The sequence below is a fragment of the Neofelis nebulosa genome, chromosome 3 (assembly GCF_028018385.1).
Source record: "Neofelis nebulosa isolate mNeoNeb1 chromosome 3, mNeoNeb1.pri, whole genome shotgun sequence".
Lineage (NCBI taxonomy): Eukaryota > Metazoa > Chordata > Mammalia > Carnivora > Felidae > Neofelis > Neofelis nebulosa.
This window is the reverse complement of record NC_080784.1, coordinates 143783907-143808091: the sequence shown is the minus strand read 5'-3', so window position 1 is coordinate 143808091 and position 24185 is coordinate 143783907. Positions and strand designations below refer to the sequence as shown.

At 38.2% G+C, this 24185-nt stretch overlaps 1 protein-coding gene across 4 annotated transcripts in view; it reads right to left on the bottom strand.

The window, feature by feature from the left end:
• The window catches only part of CNOT6L (CCR4-NOT transcription complex subunit 6 like), a 120396-nt gene extending 96476 nt beyond the window's left edge, over positions 1–23920 (bottom strand). Inside the window, exon 1 of one of the 4 annotated variants that reach the window (XM_058722168.1) lies at positions 23364–23920. Coding sequence is in view for 3 of the 4 variants with exons in the window: in XM_058722169.1 (XP_058578152.1) it covers positions 23073–23077 (5 nt within the window). In the remaining variant the exon portion in view is untranslated. Of the gene's footprint in view, positions 1–23001; positions 23278–23363 lie in introns of those variants that run through there. The other 3 variants (XM_058722169.1, XM_058722167.1, XM_058722166.1) reach the window with 3 other exon arrangements.
• Positions 23921–24185: the final 265 nt, after the last annotated feature.

Below are 24185 nucleotides of genomic sequence, written 5' to 3'. Positions count from 1 at the left end.
TTTTGGAAATAGAAGGAAATGGATGATCATCTATAGTCCAGTGGTTCTCAACCTTGGATAGCCTTTAGAGAAGGAACAGTATGATTCTCTACAAGCTCTTCCATAAAGTTGAGGTGAATGTTACCTATATATCAAAACCAGACAGCACATAAAATGTTTTTTTAAATTTTAGCAAATCAAATCTAGTAATATATAAAAGGATGATACATCATACCAAGTGGTGCTTATCTGAGGAATACAAGGGCTAACGTTCCAAAAAATCAATACAATCCACCTACATTTAGATTAAAAAGCATTTGGAAAAATCCAAGCAGCATTCCTATTTAAGATCAAAGAATTCTCTTTTAAAAAATAAAATGGATGGGAATGCAAGCTGGTGCAGCCACTCTGGAAAACAGTATGGAGGGTCCTCAAAAAACTAAAAATAGAACTATCCTACGACCCAGCAATTGTACTACTAGGTATTTATCCAAAGGATACAAGTGTGCTGTTTCAAAGGGACACATGCCCCCCAATGTTTACAGCAGCACTATCAACAATAGCCAAAGTATAGAAAGAGCCCAAATGTCCATCGATGGAGGAATGGATAAAGAAGATGTGGTACATATATATATATATGTATATATATATATAATATATATATATATACATACACACACACACAATGGAATTACTCAGCAATCAAAAAGAATGAAATCTTGCCATTTGCAACTATGTGGATGGAACTGAAGTGTATTACGCTAAGTGAAACTAGTCAGTCAAAGAAAGATAAATATATGACTTCACTCATATGAGGATTTTAAGAGACAAAACAGATGAACATAAGGGAAACAAAAATAATATAAAAACAGGGAGGGGGACAAAACATAAGAGACTCTTAAATATGGACAATGAACAGAGGGTTGGTTACTGCAGGGGTTGTGGGAGGGGGATGGGCTAAATGGGTAAGGGGCATTAAGTAATCTACCCCTGAAATCATTGTGTGAAATCATATGCTAACTAACTTGGATGTAAATTTTTAAAAAATAAAATAAAAAATAATAAAAAATAAAAGGGAACATACTCAGCCTGATAAATGGCATCTATTAAAAAGCTACAGATATCATACTTCATAGTTAAGTTCTAAATGCTTTCCTGCCAACATCAAGAATAAGGCAAAGATGACTGCTCTCATTTCTATTCAACTTTGTTCTGAATACTGTAGCCCACACAATCAGACAAGAAAAAGATGTGACAGGCACTGAGATTGGAAGAAGGAATCAAACGCATCTTTGGTCTCAGGCAACATGACTGCGTATATGCAGAAAATGCTACAAAATCTACAAAAAAAAGATACTAGAATTAATAAATTCAGCAAGGTTGCAGGAAACAAGATAGAATTACCCCCAAAATCTATTTTATTTCTAGATACAAACAACAAGCAACCAGAAGCTGAATTTTTTTTAATACTTATAATAACATCAAAAATTATACAATACTGGAGGGGCGCCTGGGTGGCTTAGTCAGTTAACTATCTGACTTCGGTTCAGGTCATGGTCTCACAGTTCATGGGTTGGAGCCCAGTGTCGGGCTCTGTGCTGACAGCTGGGGAGCCTGGAGACTGCTTCGGATTCCGTGCTTCTCTCTCTCTCTGCCCCTCCCCAGCCCATGCTCACTCGCTCTCCCTCTCAAAAACAAATAAACATTAAAAATGTTCTATTAATTTTAAAAAGTTATACAATACTGGAAAAAAAATGTGCAAACATAGTATAAAACTCGTTAATAAAACTCGTTAACTCACTAGGCTGTACACGTGAAAACTCATTAACATAAAACTCGTTAATTCACTAGGCTGTACACGTGAAACTAATGTACATCGTGTCAATTATATTCAAATTAAAAAAAAAAAAGATGTGCAAAATCTGGACACTGAAAACTACCAACGCTGACAAAAAGTAAAGAGCTAAATAAATGGAGACATACATCATCTTCAAAGAACAGAAGATTCAACAGTGTTAAGATGTTAATTCTCCCCCAATCGATCTATACATTCAATGAAATTTCAATCAAATCCAAGCAGGTAGTTTTTATAGAAACTGACAAGCTCAGGGGTGCCTGGGTGGCTTAAGCATCTGACTTCAGCTAAGATCCTGATCTTGTAGTTCGTGGGTTCAAGCTCCATGTCAGGCTCTGTGGTGACAGCTCAGAGCCTGGAGCCTACTTTGGATTCTGTGTCTCCCTTGCTCTCTGCCCCTCCCCCACTCACGCTCTGTCTCTCAAAAATAATTAAAAAAAAAAAAAAAAGAAAGGAAATTGACAAGCACATTCTAAAATTTACATGGAGGGGTACCTGGGTGGCTCAGTCGTTAAGCATCTGACTTTGCCTCAGGTCATGATCTCAGGGTTTTTTTTTTTTTTTTTTTTAATTTATTTTTGGGACAGAGAGAGACAGAGCATGAACGGGGGAGGGGCAGAGAGAGAGGGAGACACAGAATCGGAAACAGGCTCCAGGCTCTGAGCCATCAGCCCAGAGCCTGACGCGGGGCTCGAACTCACGGACCGCGAGATCGTGACCTGGCTGAAGTCGGACGCTTAACCGACTGCGCCACCCAGGCGCCCCCATGATCTCAGGGTTTGTGGGTTCAAGCCCTGCATGGGGTTCTGTGCTGACAGCTTGGAGCCTGAAGCCTGCTTCAGATTGATTCTTTGTCTCCCTCTCTCTCTCTATCCCTCTCTGCCCCTTCCCCTGCTCACTCGCACTCTCTGTCTCTCTCTCTCTCAAAAATAAACATTACAAAAAATTTATAGGGGTGCCTGGGTACCTCAGTGGGTTGTCAGACTTCAGCTCAGGTCATGATCTCACGGTTCATGAGTTTGAGCCCCTCGTGGGGCTCTGTGCTGACAGCTCAGAGCCTAGAGCCTGTTTCAGATTCTGTGTCTCGCTCTCTCTCTGTTCCTCCCCTGCTCATGCTCTGTCTCTGTCTCTCCCTCAAAAATAAATAACGTTAAAAAATTTTTTTCTTAATTTATAAAATTTACATAGAACTACAAAGGACCTAGAACAAACAACTTTGAAAAGGAAAAATAAAATTAGAAGCTTATACTACATGATTTCAAGAGTTATTACAAAGCCACAATAATCATGGCAACAAGTTAGCATAAAGGTAAACAGATCAATTTGAGAACAAAAAGAAAATCTAGAAGTAAATTCATAGGTATAAGGTCAATTAATTTTCAACAGAGTTGCCAATACAATTCTAAAGGGAAAGGATAATATTTAATAAATAGGGCTAGAGCCATCAGATTGCCATATTCAGACAAATAAGCCTCAACCTTTACCTCACACCACATTCAAAAATTAACTCAAAATATGTAACATGTATTAATTTACATGTATTATTAATTCACTAGTAATCACAACTATTCTAGATTGTAGGAGTTTTCCTTATGTCTGTTTTAGAGAAACAGGAGGGCTGTAAAAGTAAAAGCTAAAATTATAAAACATCCTGAAGAAAACACAGGCGAAAATCTTAGTGACTGTAAGTCTGGCAGCAATTTCTTAAATAACAGAAAAGCATAATCCATAAAACAGAAAATGTGCGGTACCACTACACACCTGCTAGAATGGTTAATATTACAATGGCTGACAGGTAAGAATGTGGAGCAACAGGAACTCTCATACACTGAAGATAAGGAAAAACAGTAAAACTTTGGAAAACAGTTTGGCAGCTTCTTTAATAGTTAAATATATACCTGTAAGACCCAGACATCCCAGTACTAAATACTTACCCAAGAAAAATAAGAACATATGTCCAAAGACTCAACTGATCTCCAATGTTCTTACCTATGATAGCCAAAAACTGTAAACAACCCAAATGTCTACCAACAGGCTGACAGATAAATAAAATGTAGTAAATACAAGAATGAAATATCACTCAGCAATAAAAAGGAATGACCTACTGATGATACACATGACAACATGAAAAACTTTCAAAACAATTTTGCTGAGTGAAAGAAGACAGTTTTTATTGAATCACCATTGCACATACTGGAAACATAACATAATGTACGTTAACTACACCAGATTTAAATTTTGTTTAAAAAAAAGAAGAAACAAAACAATTTTAATAATTTCAGCAAACTGATTCTTTAGGCAAACTGATTTTTTAAAAAACTGATCTAGAAGCAGGGAGGATAGAAGCATAGGAGGTCCAAACAGGTCCTGATTTTAAAATAGTCCAGCACAATTTCTACATTAAAAAGTTAAGAATTAAATTCTCATTTTTTTCATATGAATAGCCCCCTCAGAAACCCCAAAGATAGATGGATAGATGATATTATGGCTAGAGACCCAGGAATACCCAAATCCTATTACTATCATACTCTTAACCCCCTAAATCCATGTAACCTGAATGGACTACATAGTGACTCAGAACAGTTCATTTTTCTGGCACAGGAACAACAAACTTAACACCTATTACTGTGCAGTTGACCATTCAACAAACTTAGAGATAACACAAGAGAAACCATGTTCCCATTTCTCTAACAAATTCTCACGCTAGCAGTTCTTTCTTTCATTTCCTACTTTGTCACTAACACAGATACAAAATAAATAAATAAATGGCTTGGAATTTTTTTATTTGTAGTCTTATCCTCTACATTCACTGTCAGCCTAACTCCAAGAGTACTCACATCCCTCTTAGAAGCTGTAAGATATCCAGATAAGCAAGAAAAAAGCCACAGATGGAGAACAAAGTTTCCACCCTGTTAGGTACTTAAGATGCTATTATGTAGTCAAGACAGATCTATCCAATGTATCTGGCATGTGTTCAAGGATAAACATGCAAAGTCATTTGTCTATTCTCCAGCATGCTCCTTAGCATACTGATCATCAAAGGTCACTGTATCTGACTGGTGCAAATTCTCATTTGAATTTCTCTTTTTCATTACAGTATACCTACCAAAGTTAAGTGGGAGAGAGAAAAAACAAAAGCAAGAGTATTACATTCACAAGGATGCCTACAGTATCAGAAAATTTACTTCAAGCATTCTCCTAAAATTGCCAATCAATAACAAGTACTGCCCAAAGTATTCTCCTAAATCAATTGACTGTGCAATCTGAAAGTGAGTAAACAAGAATCCACAACACAGTCTGTGTCTTCAAACCTACCAGAAATGAAAACATGTTTGCTGCTAAAAACAAAGTCAAGAGTAAATATGTTCAGCCTCTGAGACAAGATGCAAGGGCATCTGTAATCTGTAAAAAGATTACAGATCACCTAGATAAGCCACATTGTTAAAAAGTAAGCATATCAACGATTGAGAGTTCTTATCAAAGTTGACAAATCCATTAGAAAAACTGTACTCAGCCAACATGTTTAAAAGTGGGGGGTGGGGGAAGCCTCAAGTAACATTCTAATACTTCATAGGAAATAAAATCACCTTTTTCCTTCTCCTACCTTCCAATATCAGGCTCTGCCTCTCTAGTGATATATAAAACCAAAGAATTTAATATTTCACAAATGTAATGTCTTGAGTGTATGTAAGCAAAAAATCATCTGTGTAGAACTAAGAATGCTGCATTGCATCAAGAAAATATAAACACTAATTCAAGAAACTGGTTTCTGTTACTAGAAAACTAAAACTGATAGTATCGATAAAAATTTAACTAATGAATGTCTCTTCATATTGAATAGCTCTTCTAATTATTTTAGCTTTTCTATTTCTTTAGAAAATAACTTAATTAAATCTTGACTAACAATGAAAGTCTGGGAGTAATCAAACTATCTCACACTTTTGACCTAAATCAAATAACACAATGCTTCGTCATTAGATATACTCAGCAAGATACACACTTAAAGGTGTTAAAACTAGTTTAACGTATCTGAGAACCAGGGTGTATAATTTAGAAAAGCCATATGTAAATACAAGAATCCATTAAAAATAGTGGAATAAAACAGAAAAGCCTTAGTAACCAAACTCTAAAACTTGATAAGGCACAAAGAAAAGCTCCATCAAGGAAAGGGTTCCAAAGTGCCAGCACCTTATTATGAAAGAATTTAAAAGGCAGGGCCAACGCTGACTCACATTGATCCAAAACAGATAGCATCAAACAATAGAGCTAATCCTTAACTTTTTGGCAGGAAAAAATGCCTAAGGAGAGTACCCACTCCACTCATATAAATTACTGCCAAGAAAGTGGTGCTTTGTACTGAGCGGAAAAGGTTGGAAGGGAAGGGGTGTCAGCTTTAAAACAGTTCCTAAAATAGTTGCTTAAAAGGATAAAAAATAAGAGAACTTACAAAGGCTTTGAGTCAAGCTTGATTCCAGGAAAGGATACTTTGGCCCTCCCTATGTAAAAGCAAAAACCAGCCATTATAAAATACAGATACCCAGATTTTGTCAGCAGAAGGAAGAGTATTGTTCATCATTTCCCCACAAAGGTAGCAGTCTTTAACTTGGATTCCTACTTTTCTCCTTGACAAGTAGATAACTGCAAAAGCAACAAAGCAAACTAAATATAAAACTCTTCTGAATTTCAATCCTGTAGTCAAAATGCCAACCTCACAAACTCATTAAAGGTCACAGAGAAACAAATTTCCTGTTTTGTTACTTAAACTCATTACCTTCCTCCTAAGCTAACCAATACAGAATTTCCTTCTTGTTTTGAGACTAACAAAATGAGGACCGTATACTTGCAACATACTAGGAACAGGCAGTTACCCCAGAGTCAAGGAATAGAATTTGATAACCACTTTCTAAAACCCAATTACACATAATGCACACCTATTATTTCTCCATTCGAGAAAAATCTAAATGAACATTTTTATTAGCAATTTTTTAAAACTTTATTTTGAAGCTGTTTTATAGAAAAAAAAGACAGTTTATAATGCTTTATAAACATTTGTCAAAACTCCTGCATTATAAACTGTCGAAAATCCATTATTTTTAATTATTAGGACTGTGTTCATTGCCCTAAAAATCTTATAGTCTAGGAAAGATGAGGAAAATGTAAACAATGATTACTGTATTGTAAACATTTATTTCCCATCTCTTTCTAAAATGCACTTAAAGTTGCACTGCACAAAGGATATATAACATTGTTTACAAATAACTGTAATTTTTTAAATGTTTACTTACATTTGAGAGACAGAGAGAGGCAGAGAGAGAGGGAGACACAGAATCAGAAGCAGGCTCCAGGCTCTGAGCTGTCAGCACAGAGCCCGATGCAGGGCTCAAACTCCTGAGCCATGAGATCATGGCCTGAGCAGAAGTTGGACACTTAACCAACTGAGCCACCCAGGCGTCCCTACAAATAACTGTAATGAAAGAATGTGTGTAAATTCCAAAAAGGGGTACTAAGGATAAAATCCAAATAGAGAGGTAGTTCTTGACTGGTTTGATGAACTCACTGTGAAATGTGCTACAAGTACTGTAATTTCAACTAATAGTAAAAATGGCCTAAATTTGTCTACAATTTATATATACTATATATGTATTAGTATTGCTATCCCTGTCCTCTTACCAGCATTCTAACAATGAAAGAAACAAGAAGAGTTACAACTATTTCTCAAAGATATAATGATAACGCATACACTCTTAATCATCCTTAGTGTATGTTGAATGGCTTTAGCCTTCATTCTATTAAAATATGGCTGTCTCTCATCACTCAAATGAAAAATGTTCTTTATTAAAATGACCTCAAAATTACTAAATCAATTTTCAACCCTCTTTTCAGTCAGCTCATCCTATATGATTTCTCTGGTTTTACAAACTGAGGACAACCCTCTACTTCTTGAAACTTTTCCCTCATCTTCTGAATCAGATTATAAATAGGCTGAAGAAGATAGACTTGAGTGGGAGAGATAAGAAAACATGCACTGAATGCCAGTTTGTGTCCAGATACTGTGCTAGACTATTTGCACACATTATCACATTTAATTTTACTAAAATTAAAACTACATATTAATTCCCATTTTGCTTATGAGAAAGCTGAAGTACAGAGAAGTTGTGAAACATCCAACACCTCACTGAGTAAGTGACTAGACTGAAATCTGAATATGGATGACTCCAACCACAAAATCCAAGATTCCTCTACTAAAACATGACAAATTTAATTCTAAACATTTACAGAGGAATAAATAAATAAATAAGTAAAACATTTCTGCAGGCAAATGCAGAATAATCTTAGAATCTTGGAGTGCAGAAGACTTTTCTAAACAAAGTAAAGACTATTAAAAAATGGCAGATTAAACAATATAAAAAAAATCTAATGTCTGTAAGGCAAAGAGCTAAGTCATAAAGTCAAAAGATCAAAAGGAAACTGGAGCAAAATCTCTAACATTTATAATGGATAATGAGGCAATGTTTCTAAAATATAAACAGCTTTTACAAATCAATAAGAAAAAAATGTCAACACCCCAACAGAAAAATTGGAAGTAAAGGTCATAATCAGGCAAATCACAAAAGATTGGCCAAAAGAAAGGTAAACAGAAATATAAAATTTTTTTTAAAAGTGTATGACTTTATTATTAGAATAGCAAAGATTAATAACATGAATAAGAGTTTGGGGAAACAGGCATCCCATTACACAACTGATGGGAATATAATTTTATACATCTCTAAAAGGTAACCCAACAAGATATTTCAAAATTTTAAATGTGTAATCATTGTAATCCAGCAAGTTCACTTCTAGAAATTAATCCTTTAAAAAAGTGTGAAGGTACATTTATGTGTCTTTTCTCTGCATTAGTGTTAATTGTCAAAAATAAGGAAATCAATTAATTTACCAGTAGGGGACTGAATTATAGCACATCAATAAAATGGATTACAATTCATCCATCAGAAAGCATAATGTGTGGAAACGTAAAATGACACAGCTGCTGTGAAAAAGTTTGTCAGTCTTCAAAAAATTAAAATCAAACTGCCATGTGATCCAGTAACTCCACCCTTAGGTATATACCCAAGAGAAGTGAAAACCTATGTCCACACAAAAATATGTTAATAAATGCTTAGAGCAGAATTATTTATAATAGTTGAAATAATAATATAATATAATATAATATAATATAATATAATAGTGGAAACAACCCAAATGTCTATCAGTTGATAGATGAACGAGCCAAATATGATATGCCCATATAACAGCATATTATTCAGCCGTAAAAAGTAATGAAGTACTGGGCGCTTGGGTGGCTCAGTCGGTTAAGCGTCTGGCTTAGGCTCAGGTCATGATCTCACAGTTCATGGTTCAAGTCCCGCATCAGGCTCTGTGCTGCCAGCTCAGAGTCTGGAGCCTGCTTCAGACTCTGTGTCTCCCTCTCTCTCTGCCCTTCCCATGCTCACACTCTGTCTCTGTCTCTGTCTCTCTCTCTCTCTCTCTCTCTCAAAAATAAACATTTAAAAAAAATTTTTTTTAAAGTAATGAAGTACTAGTACATGCTACAACATGAAATCATCTTTAAAACATTACACTAAGTGAAAGAAGCCAGACACAAAAATTCACATATTGTATGATTCCATTTACATTTAATGCCTAGCAAATCCATAAGAGAAAAAGCAGACTAGTAATTGCCAACAGATGAAGAAATAGGAAAACAGGAATAACTAACAGGGATAAGGTTTTCTTCTGAGGGTGATGGAAATGTTTTGAAATTAGACAGCAGTGGTGGTTCACAACACAGTGAAAATACTAAGACCACTGAAGTATACACTGTAAAATAGTGATTTTTGCAATATGGTGATATCTCACTTTTTTAAAAATGCTGTATTTTTTTTAAAAGCATGGGGCAGATCTACTGATCAAAAAAATGGCAATACATTGTTAAATCAGAAAGCAAATTTAAAAATCATGTAAGTTATGGACGTTTATGTGGTTATATATTGTACATATTGCCTAGAAACAGAAAACAGTTCATACTACCAACAGTCTTTGATCTCCCATGAGATAAGATGACCAGGAAATTATGGTCTTCAATATCATTTTTTTATCTAGGGAGCACATATTATTTCCAAAAGCAGACATGAAAAAATGTTGCCACCTGAAAAAAAAAAAAAATAGCATAGTACTGTGACAAAAATACACAAATAGCTTGAAACCAGAACATAATACAAGCAAAGATTACTAACCTGGTGTCTGGAAAAAAAATTACATCACCACTTCCACTCATCTCTAATGAAAATTTAGTACCTCTTTCAATTAGAGCTAAAACACGTACCATGATGTTAGCAGTACCTGTAATTTTGGTCACTAACGTAAGTTATTAGTTATTACAAATATCTCAAAATATCACCTATATATATCACTACTTCAAAATTATAGTAGTTATTTAGATCTTGTAATTTAAATGTATTAACAAAAAGGCACAATATTAATATCACAAATGTTTTTATATATTTTAGTATTTTAATATAACATGTTCCTTTTTCATCTTATTTTCTTTTATTCGCTTAAAATCATTGTTCTAAAAAGGCTCTACAGCCTTCTGCAAAAGGGTCCATACCACCAACATCTACCCATATCCAAATATACCACTCATCCATTAGAGGCAGAAAGGGACAACAATCATGAGGCTATTCTAATTACTCAGGCATAAAGCAATTAGGGCCTAAATCCAGGCAAAAATAGAAATCATTCCAATTTTAATCAATTTGTCTAACACTGAATTCATAATTTTCTTCCCCGAATTGTCTCCTCCTTCTGATTTCTCAGTCATCTGACTTCTTCCTTCATATTCAATCACCAGTGTCATTTTATTAAAAGCTCTAGTTATCCCAACTGACACAGATCTATTTCTTGACTTAATCACTTTGCATTTTAACTCTTTTAAAAAAGAGCCTTCCTCCTCCCATTCTGACTTCAAATGATTCTGCATACCTCAACCAGATAACTTCTTAAATAATTTCAACCTGCCACCAACCTGCTCAAAACACCCAATGCTCTGAATGTGTTTAACAGTGGTATTAATAATTATGAGTAATCAAAAGTAATATATAGCTATGCCCTAGAAGTATTATCTAAAACAACGTTATAACAAAATTCAGTCATTAATAAGAGAATCTCAATTTACAGATGTAAAAACCACTTGGTCACTCCAGAGTTGAACCTAGGATAAAACTAAAATTCCTTACCTAGGCATTCAAACCCCTCCCTAATAATCATGTTCCAATTTGCCTTATCAGCCTCCTTGTTTCTACTGAAGCTAGGGAAATTAACCAGAAATTAACTAAATTTCTCTTTCCTACTTGAACCTGGACTTGTCTTTCTGCTACTATGTATTTGTTGATGTAATTTCTACATTTGCAATGCCATTCATTATTCATTTATTTAGTAAACAGTTACTAAGCCCCTAATATATACTAAACACTCAGTACACTGATACACGGTAGGAGGAATTTAACCCTTATAAACACATGGGCTACAAAGTGAAGTATTTCTGCCCTTAAAAACTCACAGTTTAATAGAAAAGTAGAAACAGAAACCAGGTAAATACAAGACAACCCAGTAAATATTATCAAAAAGGAATGCACAGGATGCTACGGAAGCACAGAAAGGGCCTAAAAGCAAGGACTAGAACAATCATCAGGCAAGGTTTCCTAGAGTAGAAACTATCTAAGGTGAATTATCAAAAAAGCCATAAAGTGTACGATACTATAGGCACATGCAAACCATAAACTGGGCTATCAGTCACTCAACATGGCAAGTCTAGGGAATATGTCCAGGAGAGAGGAGTAATAAATGATAAAACTGGAGAAGTACACAAGGATAAGATCATAATGGGTCTTACATATAATTCTATGAAATCTCCACTTTCTTCTAAAAGAAATAAGCAGCAGCAGGATATCCTGGAAAGCACACAGGTTTAGGAATTCCAGTGACCTAAATCTGAATTTGAGCTCTGTCATTTCCTTGCTAAATGAATTTCATCAAATTTGCCACTCTAAGCTTCAGTTTCCTCAACTGTAAAATAGGGATTAATAATATCAATTTTGCCAAGATTGTAACAAGAAATCATGTAAATCTCCCAGCAGAGAGGTCAGCAAACTACAGCTTGGTTTGCCAGCAGTAAATGGTTTTATATTTTTAAAGGACTGTTGAAAGAATAAAGAAGTACGACGAAAAAAAAAAAGAATATAGGACAGAGATCTTAATGTGACCCACAAAGCCAAGATATTCACTATATAAGGCCCTTAGCACACATAGTATGCAACCAAAAAATAGTAACTATTACTATTACTAAAGGATTTTAGGAATGGGATTTAAGCAATGTCAAATGAATTTTTCAAAGATTTCTCTAGTGATGATGTATACAAAGGAATAGAAGTTAAAGGAACAAAAATGGATGCTGCAGTGTTCTACTACATTTTCCTTTCCTTCCTTATCCTAGCCATAAAGGTGAGATCAACTTCTATCTCCTCCTTATCCCTGTAGATTACCAACCCATATGTACTCTGTATGTTATAGCACTTAATGGTTTTTGTCAGTTAGCATATTCTGCTTATACTCACTATTCATCTGGGCGTAAATTGCTTACGTAAATCCCTTATATGTGTAAGTAATAAAAGAGGAATTTTATTTTGGAGCATTTTGGAGTCAGGTTATTTAACTTGTATGGCTCCCGATTAAAAAAAAAAAAAAATAGTAATGGCTAACATATATTGTTTTTAGTTTTGTTTTGTTACTACAGATGTGCCACATACTATTCTAAGCACTTTATAGGTATTACTTGGTGGGGGGGAGCCTGGGTGGCTCAGTCAGTAAAGCATCCAACTTGGGCTCAGGGCATGATCTCACGGTTTGTGGGTTCAAGCCCTACATTGGGCTCTGTGCTGAGAGCTCAGAGCCTGGAGCCTGCTTCGGATTCTGTGTCTCCCTCTCTCTCTGCCCCTCCCTTGCTCACACTCTTTCTCTCTCTCCTTCAAAAGTAAATAAACATTAAAAAAATTTTTATAGGTATTACTTGATTTAATTCTCACAACCCTGTAAGATAAGAGCTATTATTATCTCCTCATTACAGATGAGAAAACTGAAGCATGGAGAAGTAAGTTTCCCAAGAGCTAGGAAGTAAAGGATCCAAGGGTTCACATTATTAACCACCTGTAGAATAAGAATCATACTCTAATACACAGAATTTTCATGAAAACGAATTTAGATGACACACTTAAAGGGAAGCGGATGGCTTTCACAAACCTTAGTACTCAGTAGCTCAATAAATATCTGTTCCATTTCCTAGAAGAAACTATTCCAAACTTTCTATTACCCAGAACCCTGAATACAATAGCTGATAGCCAGTAGAAGCTTCTTATTTATTAGTTACTTTAAAGTGATTAAAATTTTTACACTGTTTCAACATTATCATTTGGTACATTATTCACAATAGATTATTTCATAAGTTGCAGAAGACTGAACTAATAATATGAACCTATAACAGAACATATTCATGCCAGTTTTTTTGGTTTTTCTTTAAATATAAGCATTATGGTCACACAGCCATAAATATATAAAGATCTCAAGAAAGTCTTTGTATAAAGAGACATTTACAGTTGGTATACCCTAAATTTAGTTCTATTCTCTTAATAGTTACTAGTATTACAGAACTCTGATCTACACTACTCATTTAGAGACTCTAAGTAATTTGGGGGAAAAAGATAAAAGATAAAGTGCTATAACTTTTACTTGGTGTCACCAATTTCTATTATTAATAAATACATATGAACAGCCTCAAATCACCTGGTATCTATTCAGTATGAATGATGAGTCTCTCACAACAAAGTAAACCACTTATTTCTTCAAAAAACTTAAAAATAAATTTTTATCTACAATGAGATTTTAACATGATCTAAAAAAAATGAAATGTATCCTACTACAAAAGAGAATACAAAACAAAAAATCTATCACCACTTTGCAATTCTGACTTGTAAACAGGAAGATTCTTGGCTAAACCCAAAGTTACTTAACTTCTGAGACTTATAACATGCAGAGAAATAACATTTTTAAAAAATACTTATTGAGGGGCACCTGGGTGGCTCAGGTGCTTAAGCGGCCAACTTCAGCTCAGGCCATGATCTCATGCTTGTGAGTTCGAGCTCCATGTTGGGCTCTGTGCTGACAGCTCAGAGCCTGGAGCCTGCTTCAGATTCTGTCTCTGTCTCTCTCTCTGTCCCTCCCCTGCTAGCTTGCGCTCTCTCTCTCTCAAAAATAAATAAACATTAAAATTTTAAACTAAATAGATAAAATAAAAAGTATTTACCGAATCAGAATTTAACTGCATATAAATACAATTAAAGTTCCAAAAATTAAAGGGTAATCACATCAACTGAAACATAACCTTACTTTGCAGAGTAAAATTTCCTAAGAAAGCTATCAAGTTTTTTAGAAAACTTACAAAACCAAAACTATTCATGCTGAAATATTTGGGGGGAAAGTCTGGTAACAACCAGGTTCAAAGTAAACATGGAATTCTTCATTAACCATACCCTTGGGATGCTGGAGTGCCTCAGTCGGTTAAGCATCCAACTCTCGATTTCGACTCAGGTCATGATCTGGCAGTTCGTGAGTTCAAGCCCCATGTCAGGCTCTGTGCTGACAAAATAGAGCCTGCTTGGGATGCTCGCTCTCTCTTAAACTTAAAAACAAAAAACACCATACCCTTGATATCACAAAAGTTTACTCCCATCTTTTTAATTCTATGATTAGTTCTTCATTTATGATTCAGTATTCTCTCTGCTTCTTGTATCCCCCACCAAACTAGCTATTAATGTAATCACGGGAAAACATCCCATTTTTACTGAATGTTTTTCAAAAGAAACAATATTCTCCACTGCTCCTCAAGGATGTAAGTTATTCAGAAAATCTTCAGAAAAGGATTAAGAACCCTCCAAGTGTGCAAATGGGTCAATGGGAAAACATTAGAGAACATAAAGGAGTAGGGAGGAGAGGAAAAAAGGAAGAAGGAAAAAGAGGGTAGGGAAAGCTAGGCCCTCATTACTGGACACAGTATCTTCACTTTTGTAATTCATATTCCGTATTTCCCTCAAAAACAACCCTAATGCCCCAAGATCCCTTCATGAGAAAAACATTCAACAAACTAGTTACAGAACTTCCTCAACCTAGCAAAGAGCATCTATTAAAACCTCACAGCTAACACCATACTTAATAGTGGAAGACTGAATGCTCTCCCCCAAGATCAGGAACAAGACAAGGTATCTGTTCTTGACACTTCTTTTCAACAAGGTCCTGGAGGTTTCAGCCGAGATAATTAGACAAGAAAATGAAACAAAACACATCCAGATTAAAAAAGAAGTAAAAACTATCTCTACAGGTGATATGACCTTTGTTATACAGAAAATCCTATGTAATGAACAAAAACAGTATTAGACCTATTAAGTTCAGCAAGGTTACAAGATACAAGATCAATAGACAAAAATCAATTGTATTTTTATATACTTGCAATGAACCCAAAGATAAAACATTTACATTTACAACAGCATCTAAAAGAACAAAATATTCAGGAATAAAGGCAGCAAAATAAGTATAAAACCTAGACTCTAAAAACTGCAAAATATTATTGAAAGAAATCAAAGTAGATCTAAATAAATGGAAAGATGTCATGTTTGTGAACAGGAAGACAGTACTGTTAAGGCAATGCTCCCCAAATCGATCTACAGATTTGACAAAATTCCGTCAAAATTCCAGCTGACTTCTTTATAGAAATTGACAAGGAGATTCTGAAATTCATATGGAAATAAAGGACACCCCAAATAGCCAAAACAAACTTGAAAAAGAACAAAGTTGGAGGACTCACACTTTCCAATAACAAAGTTATAGCAGTCAAGACAGTACTTTGGTATAAGGAAAATCAAACAGATCAATGGAATAAAATTTTAAGTCCAGAAATAAACCCTCATGTTTATAGTTAACTGATCTGAGAGGAATAACAAGACAATTAAATGGGCAAAAAAATGGTACCGGGACAACTGGATATCCACGTTAGACTCCCTACATCAGGTCATATGCAGAAATCAACTCAAAATGGATCAAAAATCAAATGTAAGTGCCGAAACTAAAAAAAAACTCCTAGGACAAAACAGAAGGATAAATCTCCATGACCTCAGATTAGTAAATGGTTTCTTAGATAGGACACCAAAAACACAAGCAACAAAAACTTAGATTAGACTTCATCAAAACTTAAAAATTTTTTTCTTCAAAAGACATCATCAGGAAACTGAAAAGACAACTCACTGAATGGGGGAAATTTTTGCAAATCATGTATGTGATAAAGGACTGCTTTCTATACATACAAAGGACTCTTACAACTCAGTGATCAAAAGATAAATAACAATTTAAAAATGTGCAAAGGATTTGAATACACATCTCTCAAATATAAGTACATAGATAAATGATAGATGATAGGTAGAGCTATACAAATGGCCAATAAGCAAATGAAAAGACACAGCATCCTTAGGGAAATGCAAATCAAAAGCACAATGAAATACTACTTAACACCCACTAGGAAAGCTATGATCAAAAAGACAGATATAACAAACGTTGGCAAGAATGTGGAGAAACTGGAGCCCTCCTACACTGCTGGTAGGGATGTGAAACATTAAGGGTGCTTTGGAAAACAGAAGTTCCTCAAAAGTTTAAACATAAAGGCACCATGGGGTGCCTGGCTGGCTTGGTTAGTGGAGCATGCAACTTTTTATTTCGGGGTTGTGAGTTCGAGCCCCACACTGAGTGTACAGATTACTTAAAAAGTAAAATTAAAAAAAAAAAAAAACAAGGGGTGCCTGATTGGCTCAGTTGGTTAAGCATCCGACTCTTAATTTTGGCTCAGGTCATGATCTCATAGTTTGTGAATTCCAGCCTGGCATCAGGCTCTGTGCTGACAACACGGTTCCTGCTGGGATTCTCTCTCTGCTCCTCCCCTGCTTGTTGTGCTCTTTATCAAAATAAACATTTTTTAAAAAATTAAAAACACAGAAAAAAAAGCAAACACAGAAGTACCATATGATCCAGCAATTCCACTCCTTGGCATATATTCAAGAGGGCTAAAAACTATGTACACAAAAACTTGTATATGAAGTTCATACCTGAATTACTTATATAATAGCCAAAAAGTAAAAACAAACCAAATGTCCATTAGCTGATAAACAAAATGTAGTATTTATCCATATGAAGGTATATTATGCAACCATAAAAAGAATGAGTACTGTAACATGAATGAAACCTTGAAAACAAAGTGAAACAAGCCTGTAATAAAAGACCACATACTGGGGCATCTGGGTGGCTCAGTCGGTTAAGCCTCCGACTTCAGCTCAGGTCACCATCTCGTGGTCCGCGAGTTTGAGCCCCGCATCCGGCTCTGGGCTGATGGCTCAGAGCCTGGAGCCTGCTTCGGATTCTGTGTCTCCCTCTCCCTCCCCCGTTCATGCTCTCTCTCTGTCTCAAAAATAAATAAACGTTAAAAAAATAAATAAATAAAAGACCATATATTACACTACAGTTACATTTGTATGAAATGTTCAGAATAGGCGAATATAGTCAGAAAGCAGATCAGTGATTGCCTAGAAGTAAGCATATGGGAGAATGGCGCGGGGGGGGGGGGGGGTACTCTTAAAGGATACAGGATTTGTATTTCAGGTGATTAAAATGTTCTAAAACTGTGGTGATGGCTGCACTACTGTGAATATACTATACACTACTAGTTATTTAAATGGGCTATTTCTATGGTAAATGAATTCTATTTCAAAAAAGCTGTTACCAAAAAAATTCTCTCAATTTAAGTAGTCCCTGACCCACCCACCATTCCATTTCATGTTACTCCTTCACAGAATGTCTGCAACAGTTTATACTGTAGTGACTTGGGCTTGTTCATTAAATGTTTTGAAATAACTAAATCATATGTTTTATCTCCTTTACTCATAACCTACAAGTTTTGCAAGGGTTTCTTCTAGTTCTTTCATACTTCTCTTTAGAATCAAGTATAATAATGGATACAGAATGGGCCCTCAAATAAGGGCTTAAATTTTCAAAATGCAAAATGTTAAAAATATGTACCAGGGAGAAGTTAACAAGACTACTCAAAAGTCTTCCTTTTGGGGAATATAGATAGATAGATAGATAGATAGATAGATAAAACTCCTATAGATCCCTAACCAAACTGTTCAAAATAAAAATAAGTGAAGGAGAACACAGCACTAAGTTTTCACATTACAATAATCCTAAGTAATGAAAGAGTAACTTGTAATTCAATTAAAATTAAAGTTGTCCAGAGATAAAATTCTCTTAACAGGCTCAGTGTTAGTGCAGTTAATCAAAGAAAATTGTAATATCTTCATCATGAAACATGAGCACAAAGTTAATAATTAAACCTTTGTTGTTTATTTGATGATTTTATTGTTCTTTCAGGGTGAAGTCTCACATATATTAAGATGACTTTAGAATAACAAAAACTGCAACAGCAAACAGTAAAACATAGTAAGGTCCACAAAATTTCCTTAAAGTTAATAATATTTTATCCTAATAGAAAGTAAAAATTCAAAACTGTTTGCCGAGAAACTATAACCCAGAAACTGAAATTCAATGGATTTCAAAGTACAGAGAAAAAAGCTCCAACAGCCAGAACCCAGTAGACCACAATGAGAGTAGATAACTAGACAGTAAAGGAGAGACCTACTAAAGGTTATAAAATCCAATTGTTATGTTCTCTGTGAAATTTCTCTCTTTAAATAGCATGATTTCACTTGTCATTCAAAGTCCTCACAGAAAAGAGCTCTTCCTCCTCTTGTGGCTTTAACTCCTTCCTTCTCACCCCACCGGGCCCAATTTTACTCTTTGAAGATGGAAAGCAATTTTTAAGTATTATAACTCACCTTTCTGACAGAATATAAATATATGCTACCATCTAAAACAACATCATGAAATGCCCCAAGCTGTCCACCATCTGGGGACTACATTCCCATCTCCCTTGCATTCCAATAAGGCTCTGTGACAACTTCTCACCAATCAAATGTGGGCAGATGTTGGTCACTTTAAGTCTGGGAGTTCTTAAAAGGCCAGTAAGCAACATGCAGGGCTCCAAGGCCCTAAAGAATGGTGGAACCATACATAGATATAAGGAGTCAGGGTCCCTCAAATACCACACAGAGGAAAGCAACAAGTCTGCTAACCAGGAGCACCTGCACAGAACTGTTACACGTGAGCAAAATACAAACTTACATGTGTGAAGCCACTGAAATTCTGGTGTATTTATTACTCTACTTAACATTATCCAAAGTAATATGTGCACAAGTTTAAGTATTTCAATTCCCCCTAATTAAAGACATTTATAAGGGATGTTTTGGAAAGACTGTTTAAAAGCCCATTTAAGTAACATTAAATTTTAAAACAATTTTCCACCTTGGTTTTGTTGTAACATAATTACTTTAAACAACGAGAGAATGAGCAGTTCCACTGTTAATAAATTTTACTGTCCACATGTCTTAATATTCAGTACTTTCATGATTACCAAGAAATGTTTTCCTCACAACAAATGAACATAGGAGAAGGGAAGAAAAAATAAGATAAAAACAGAGAGGGAGGCAAACGATAAGAGACTCTAAAATAAAGAGAAGAAACTGAGGGTTGCTTGAGGGGAGGTTGCTGGGGGAATGGGCTAAATGGGTGATGGGCATTAAAGAGGGCACTGGTCAGGATGAGCACTGGATGTTATATGTAAGTGATGAATCACTAAATTCTACTCCTGAAACCAATACTATACTGTATGTTAACTGATTCAAATCTAATAGATAAATTTTAAAACGTTAAAAATATAAAAGCCAAAACAAAAAAGGTTTTCCTCAATTTTAACAAATTAAAAAATTATGAAGTGTTTTAAAACACTGTAATTCATAATGTTTAATTTGTAATAGCAAATGTTTGCCCTAGTTAAGGACAAAATTAATTTCTATTTCATTGTTTTTAAAGTATTAAAAATTATAGTTTTAGTATATTTACTCATTTTATTATCATTCATAATCCTTAAGGAAGAATTAATTCTTCCTTTATTTATTTTTTAATTTTTTTTTTTAACATTTATTTATTTTTGAGACAGAGAGAGACAGAGCATGAACAGGGGAGGAGCAGAGAGAGAGGGAGACACAGAATCTGAAACAGGCTCCAGGCTCTGAGCGGTCAGCACAGAGCCCGATGCGGGGCTCGACCTCACCGACCGTGAGATCATGACCTGAGCTGAAGTCGGACACTTAACCGACCGAGCCACCCAGGCGCCCCTAATTCTTCCTTTAAATATAACCATATGGCAGATTAATTCTGTTCATTGTAAATGCACACACAACCATAAGACACACTTTAACAAAACCATGATATTTTGCATTCTACTCTCCTTCACAAAAGTGTCGAAATTTTGGAACTATACTAGTTTGTTTGGTTTTTTTTAACCTTAGCATTGTTGATATAAATATAAATAAGGCCTAACTGGGAGCCCTGCATTAGTAAATAGATATTACAAACTTAAACCAATGAAACTTCTCTCAACATCCTCTTCACCCTGCCCTCACCAGAAAAAAAAAGAAAAAAAGAAAAAAAAAATCCTTTCAACTTCTCCACTGCCTTTACCTTAAATTGCAAATCATTTTTTCCCACCAAAATACAATTAAAATGAAATGAAAAACACATTTACGACTCCAAACAAAATAATAAAAATGGAAAACTATTGAAAGTTGATTGAGGATTTTTCCTTAAGCTATTCAGGAAAATATTCCAAGAGGGTTTTGTTTACCAAATCAGTCAACATGAACTAAAAGAATTACACAGCAATTTTTTTGGCACTTACACTTTTGTATAAAGGTAAACTCTGATTCCTTGATCCATTTTAATGCTTGACTGTATGGGAGCATGTATGTGCTGTATACAGCTTAAGGCACTATTTCCAGGGCTACATAGTAAGAATTCATAAAAAGTAAAGAAACTGCGATGGCCTATTCAAAAATACTAGGGAAAAAAAGTATGACTAGATAGCCTCTATAAACTAATGTAGTAGGCTACTTTAATGATAGCCTTATTTCTAGGAAAAAGACAAAATACAACATCAAGAGTTGTTTATATATACCTTATGTATATCGAAGGACTCCGAAATGTTCTATTGTGATTTTTTAACTTACAGTTACATAATATTGTTCTCAGTTACCAAACGGGTATTTGTACTTAAACATGTGTTTCAATGCCCACAATCAGGGCTGCAGGAAGAAGAATATTTAACTAAGCATCTACTATGTGCCAAACAAGTTTTCTCATCCTACCCCCAGGACAACCTTACTATAAATGTATTATCTCCTTGTTACAAATGAGAAAACAGAGGCTGACACACATTAGGTAACTTGCTAAGGTCAAACTGCTAAGAAATAGGGCACAGCCAGAGTTCTGAGGTCTGTAAAACAAGTCCTTTTTTCCACTTAACTACAAGTGTTGTTTTTCCTGCAATGGTCTTAGAAAACAGCTCTCCTTCACTCTTTTTCTTCCCTCCCAGTGAACAGCCTGGAACATTTCTTTGTGAAACCAGGTTTAGAAATGGAGCTATCTGGCCATTATATACAGCATGGTCTGCGAGGATCAAATCTGTATCATGACTTTATCTATAGGGCTTTAACTAGATGCGCTAACTGCAAACGAAAAGAGGGTGCAGTAAAATAAATCAGCAAGTAATTATCCAAATACGAATTTATATTTGGGTCTAATTTGCACTGTGTACCTCTTTGCAGGTTGAGCTTTATAGTTCCATTCTGCAAAACAGCCTTCCAGAAACACCCACTGGGTAAGCAAATAAAGGCTGTTTGATCTAGGTTTGGAAGACTGAGTGAAAACTTGTTTGTAAGCGACTATCTTGATTGGCAATTAAGATAAGTAGAGACAATAAAGTAGTATCTCCTAAAATGTAGTACTGTGCTTCCAACGTGTGCAAACTGCTTAGCTAAACTCCCTGAAAACAACCCACCTAAACAGCCTATAAGCTAAATAGGACGATGACAGCTACAGTAACTTCCTCTTCCTCAACGACCTCCTCGGCTCGGCGTGTACACGCCTTTCCCCCTAGGAGGCAGGATAAAACAATTTCAAACGTACAAAATCGATCCAATCTCACCAACACCACAGAACAGGGAAGCCAGCTTCCATTTCTGCCCCCGCCTCTCAAGAAAATTCTTTTCTTAAAAAGATGCATATATCTTATCCACGAAAAAACAGGCAACGAAGACTGAAAATGTGCACTTAGTCCCTCCACCCAGCCTTCAGGGAAAGATGAAGAGAAGGGATCTGGACACCGCGTATTCACCAGATTCACTGCTTTGATTCACTTTCCCTCGGGTCCCACCGTCGGCTAGGGGAAGAGCTTGCAGTTCGAACGCCAAAATATGCCTTCGCCTCCCCTTAGCAGACGCGGAGGCGGCCGAGGCGACGGTAATCCGCGCGTCCCGCCTCCGACCCTCACCTGCCCAGGCCCGAGGCAGCGCCCTGGGCCCCCGCGGGCCCGGCGTCCCGGGAGGCGTCCGAGAAGGCTGGCGGGAGGCTGGCGCGCTGGCGGGCGGGCGCCGAGGCGGTTAGGCCGCGCTGCAGGCCGGCGCGCTTCCTGCCGGGCCCGGGAACAGCGGCGCGGCCCCGACCCGCAGCTCTCCCGGCCTGGCTGCCGTGCGTGTGCCGCACACACACTCACCCTCCCCGGCCGGGTCGAAGCCCGAGCAGCGCTCACCTGCGAGGCACCGGAGCCTCAGCCACAAAATGGGGGTAGGGGGAGGCACGCCACTCGAGGGTCCCAGACACACGAAATCCACCCCCAGAGTCCAGGGCCCTGGGCGCTGACCCCCGCCCCCCACCCCCAACACACACCCCGGAACCTTCGCCGCCTCCGACAGCGATACGGGTCAGCCCCACACCCGACACACACCCACTCGCTCTGGGTCCTCAGGCAGCCTCCCCGCCGGCCAGGGTCCCAACTCGCACACCCACACGCACATTTGTCCCTCTCCCACCTCATTTCCCCGGGGACGCGCTCCTCTTCCCAACACTCTCGATTCTACTCGGAGGCACAAAAACACTCTACCTCATTCTCTTCCTCTGGCCCAGAAGGAGCAACAGCAGCCATTTCCCCGCGGCAGGGGAAACAGACACACACACACAAACACGCGCGCGCGCGCACCAGGCCCCCACAGATGCTTCCCCTCCGAAGCCGCGGCCGCAGACGCAAACACAAACACCCACGGGCGGGCCTCACTCCCGCCCGCCCCGAAGGGAAGCGGCCGCGACAGGCAGGGCCCGGACCTGGCTCGCGGGCGGGTGGGCAAGCAAAGGCGCGGGGGCCTGGGGTCGCGGAGGGCCTTTGCCCCCTCCTCACCTGCATTCAGCGCGCCGGGGTCCGGGCGGCGACGGCGGCGGCGGCGGCGGGGCGGCTGCTGCTGGTGCTGGTGCTGCGGCGGCGGGGGAGGCGGCGGCGGCGGTGGCGGCGGGGCTGAGGGCAGCAAAGACATGCAGGCAGCCCGCCGGGGGGAGAGGCACCGGCCGGAGGGGACGCGGGGCGGGCGGGCCGGGCCGGGCCGCCGGAGGAACAGCAGAGGCGGCGGCGAAGAAGACTGCTGACCGGAGCGAGGAGACGGACTGGGGGCGGGGAGGGGGACGAAGGGCCGCGCCGCCGGGTTTCGGGGACGGTGACCCTGGGCACTCAGGAGAGGCCCCGCGGCCGCGGCCGCCGACGCGAAGGCCCCCCGCCGGAGGAAGCTGCGCCCCCGCAGCCTCTGAAGCCGCGGCAATTACTCCGAGAGCGGCGCAGAGCCTGGCCTTGGCCTTGGCCTCCTGGCGCTGGGGCTGTCGCCGCTGCGGGGGTTGCTGCTGCGCCTGCTGCTGCCGGGCCCGAGGCTGCTGCACAGAGACGCTAGCTTTCGGTGCCTTCGCTCTCGCTCACACACGTTCACACCCCCGAGGGCCGGGGGAGAGGCGTCCGCGCGATATCGGTATTGAGATTAATAACAAGGTGCAGAGAGTGCGAGAAGGAGGAGGGTTGATTGACGTGGAGGGGCTGGCGAGAGTCAGTCACTCCCCTGCGCGGGGGGGCTGGGGTGAGGGGGAAGGAGGCGGAGCTCCAGCCCGGCGCCTCGGCCCCGCCTCCTGGTCTCCGCGTTTGGTCCTGGCGCGCGTGCGCGCGCGGCTGCCAGGAGTCTTA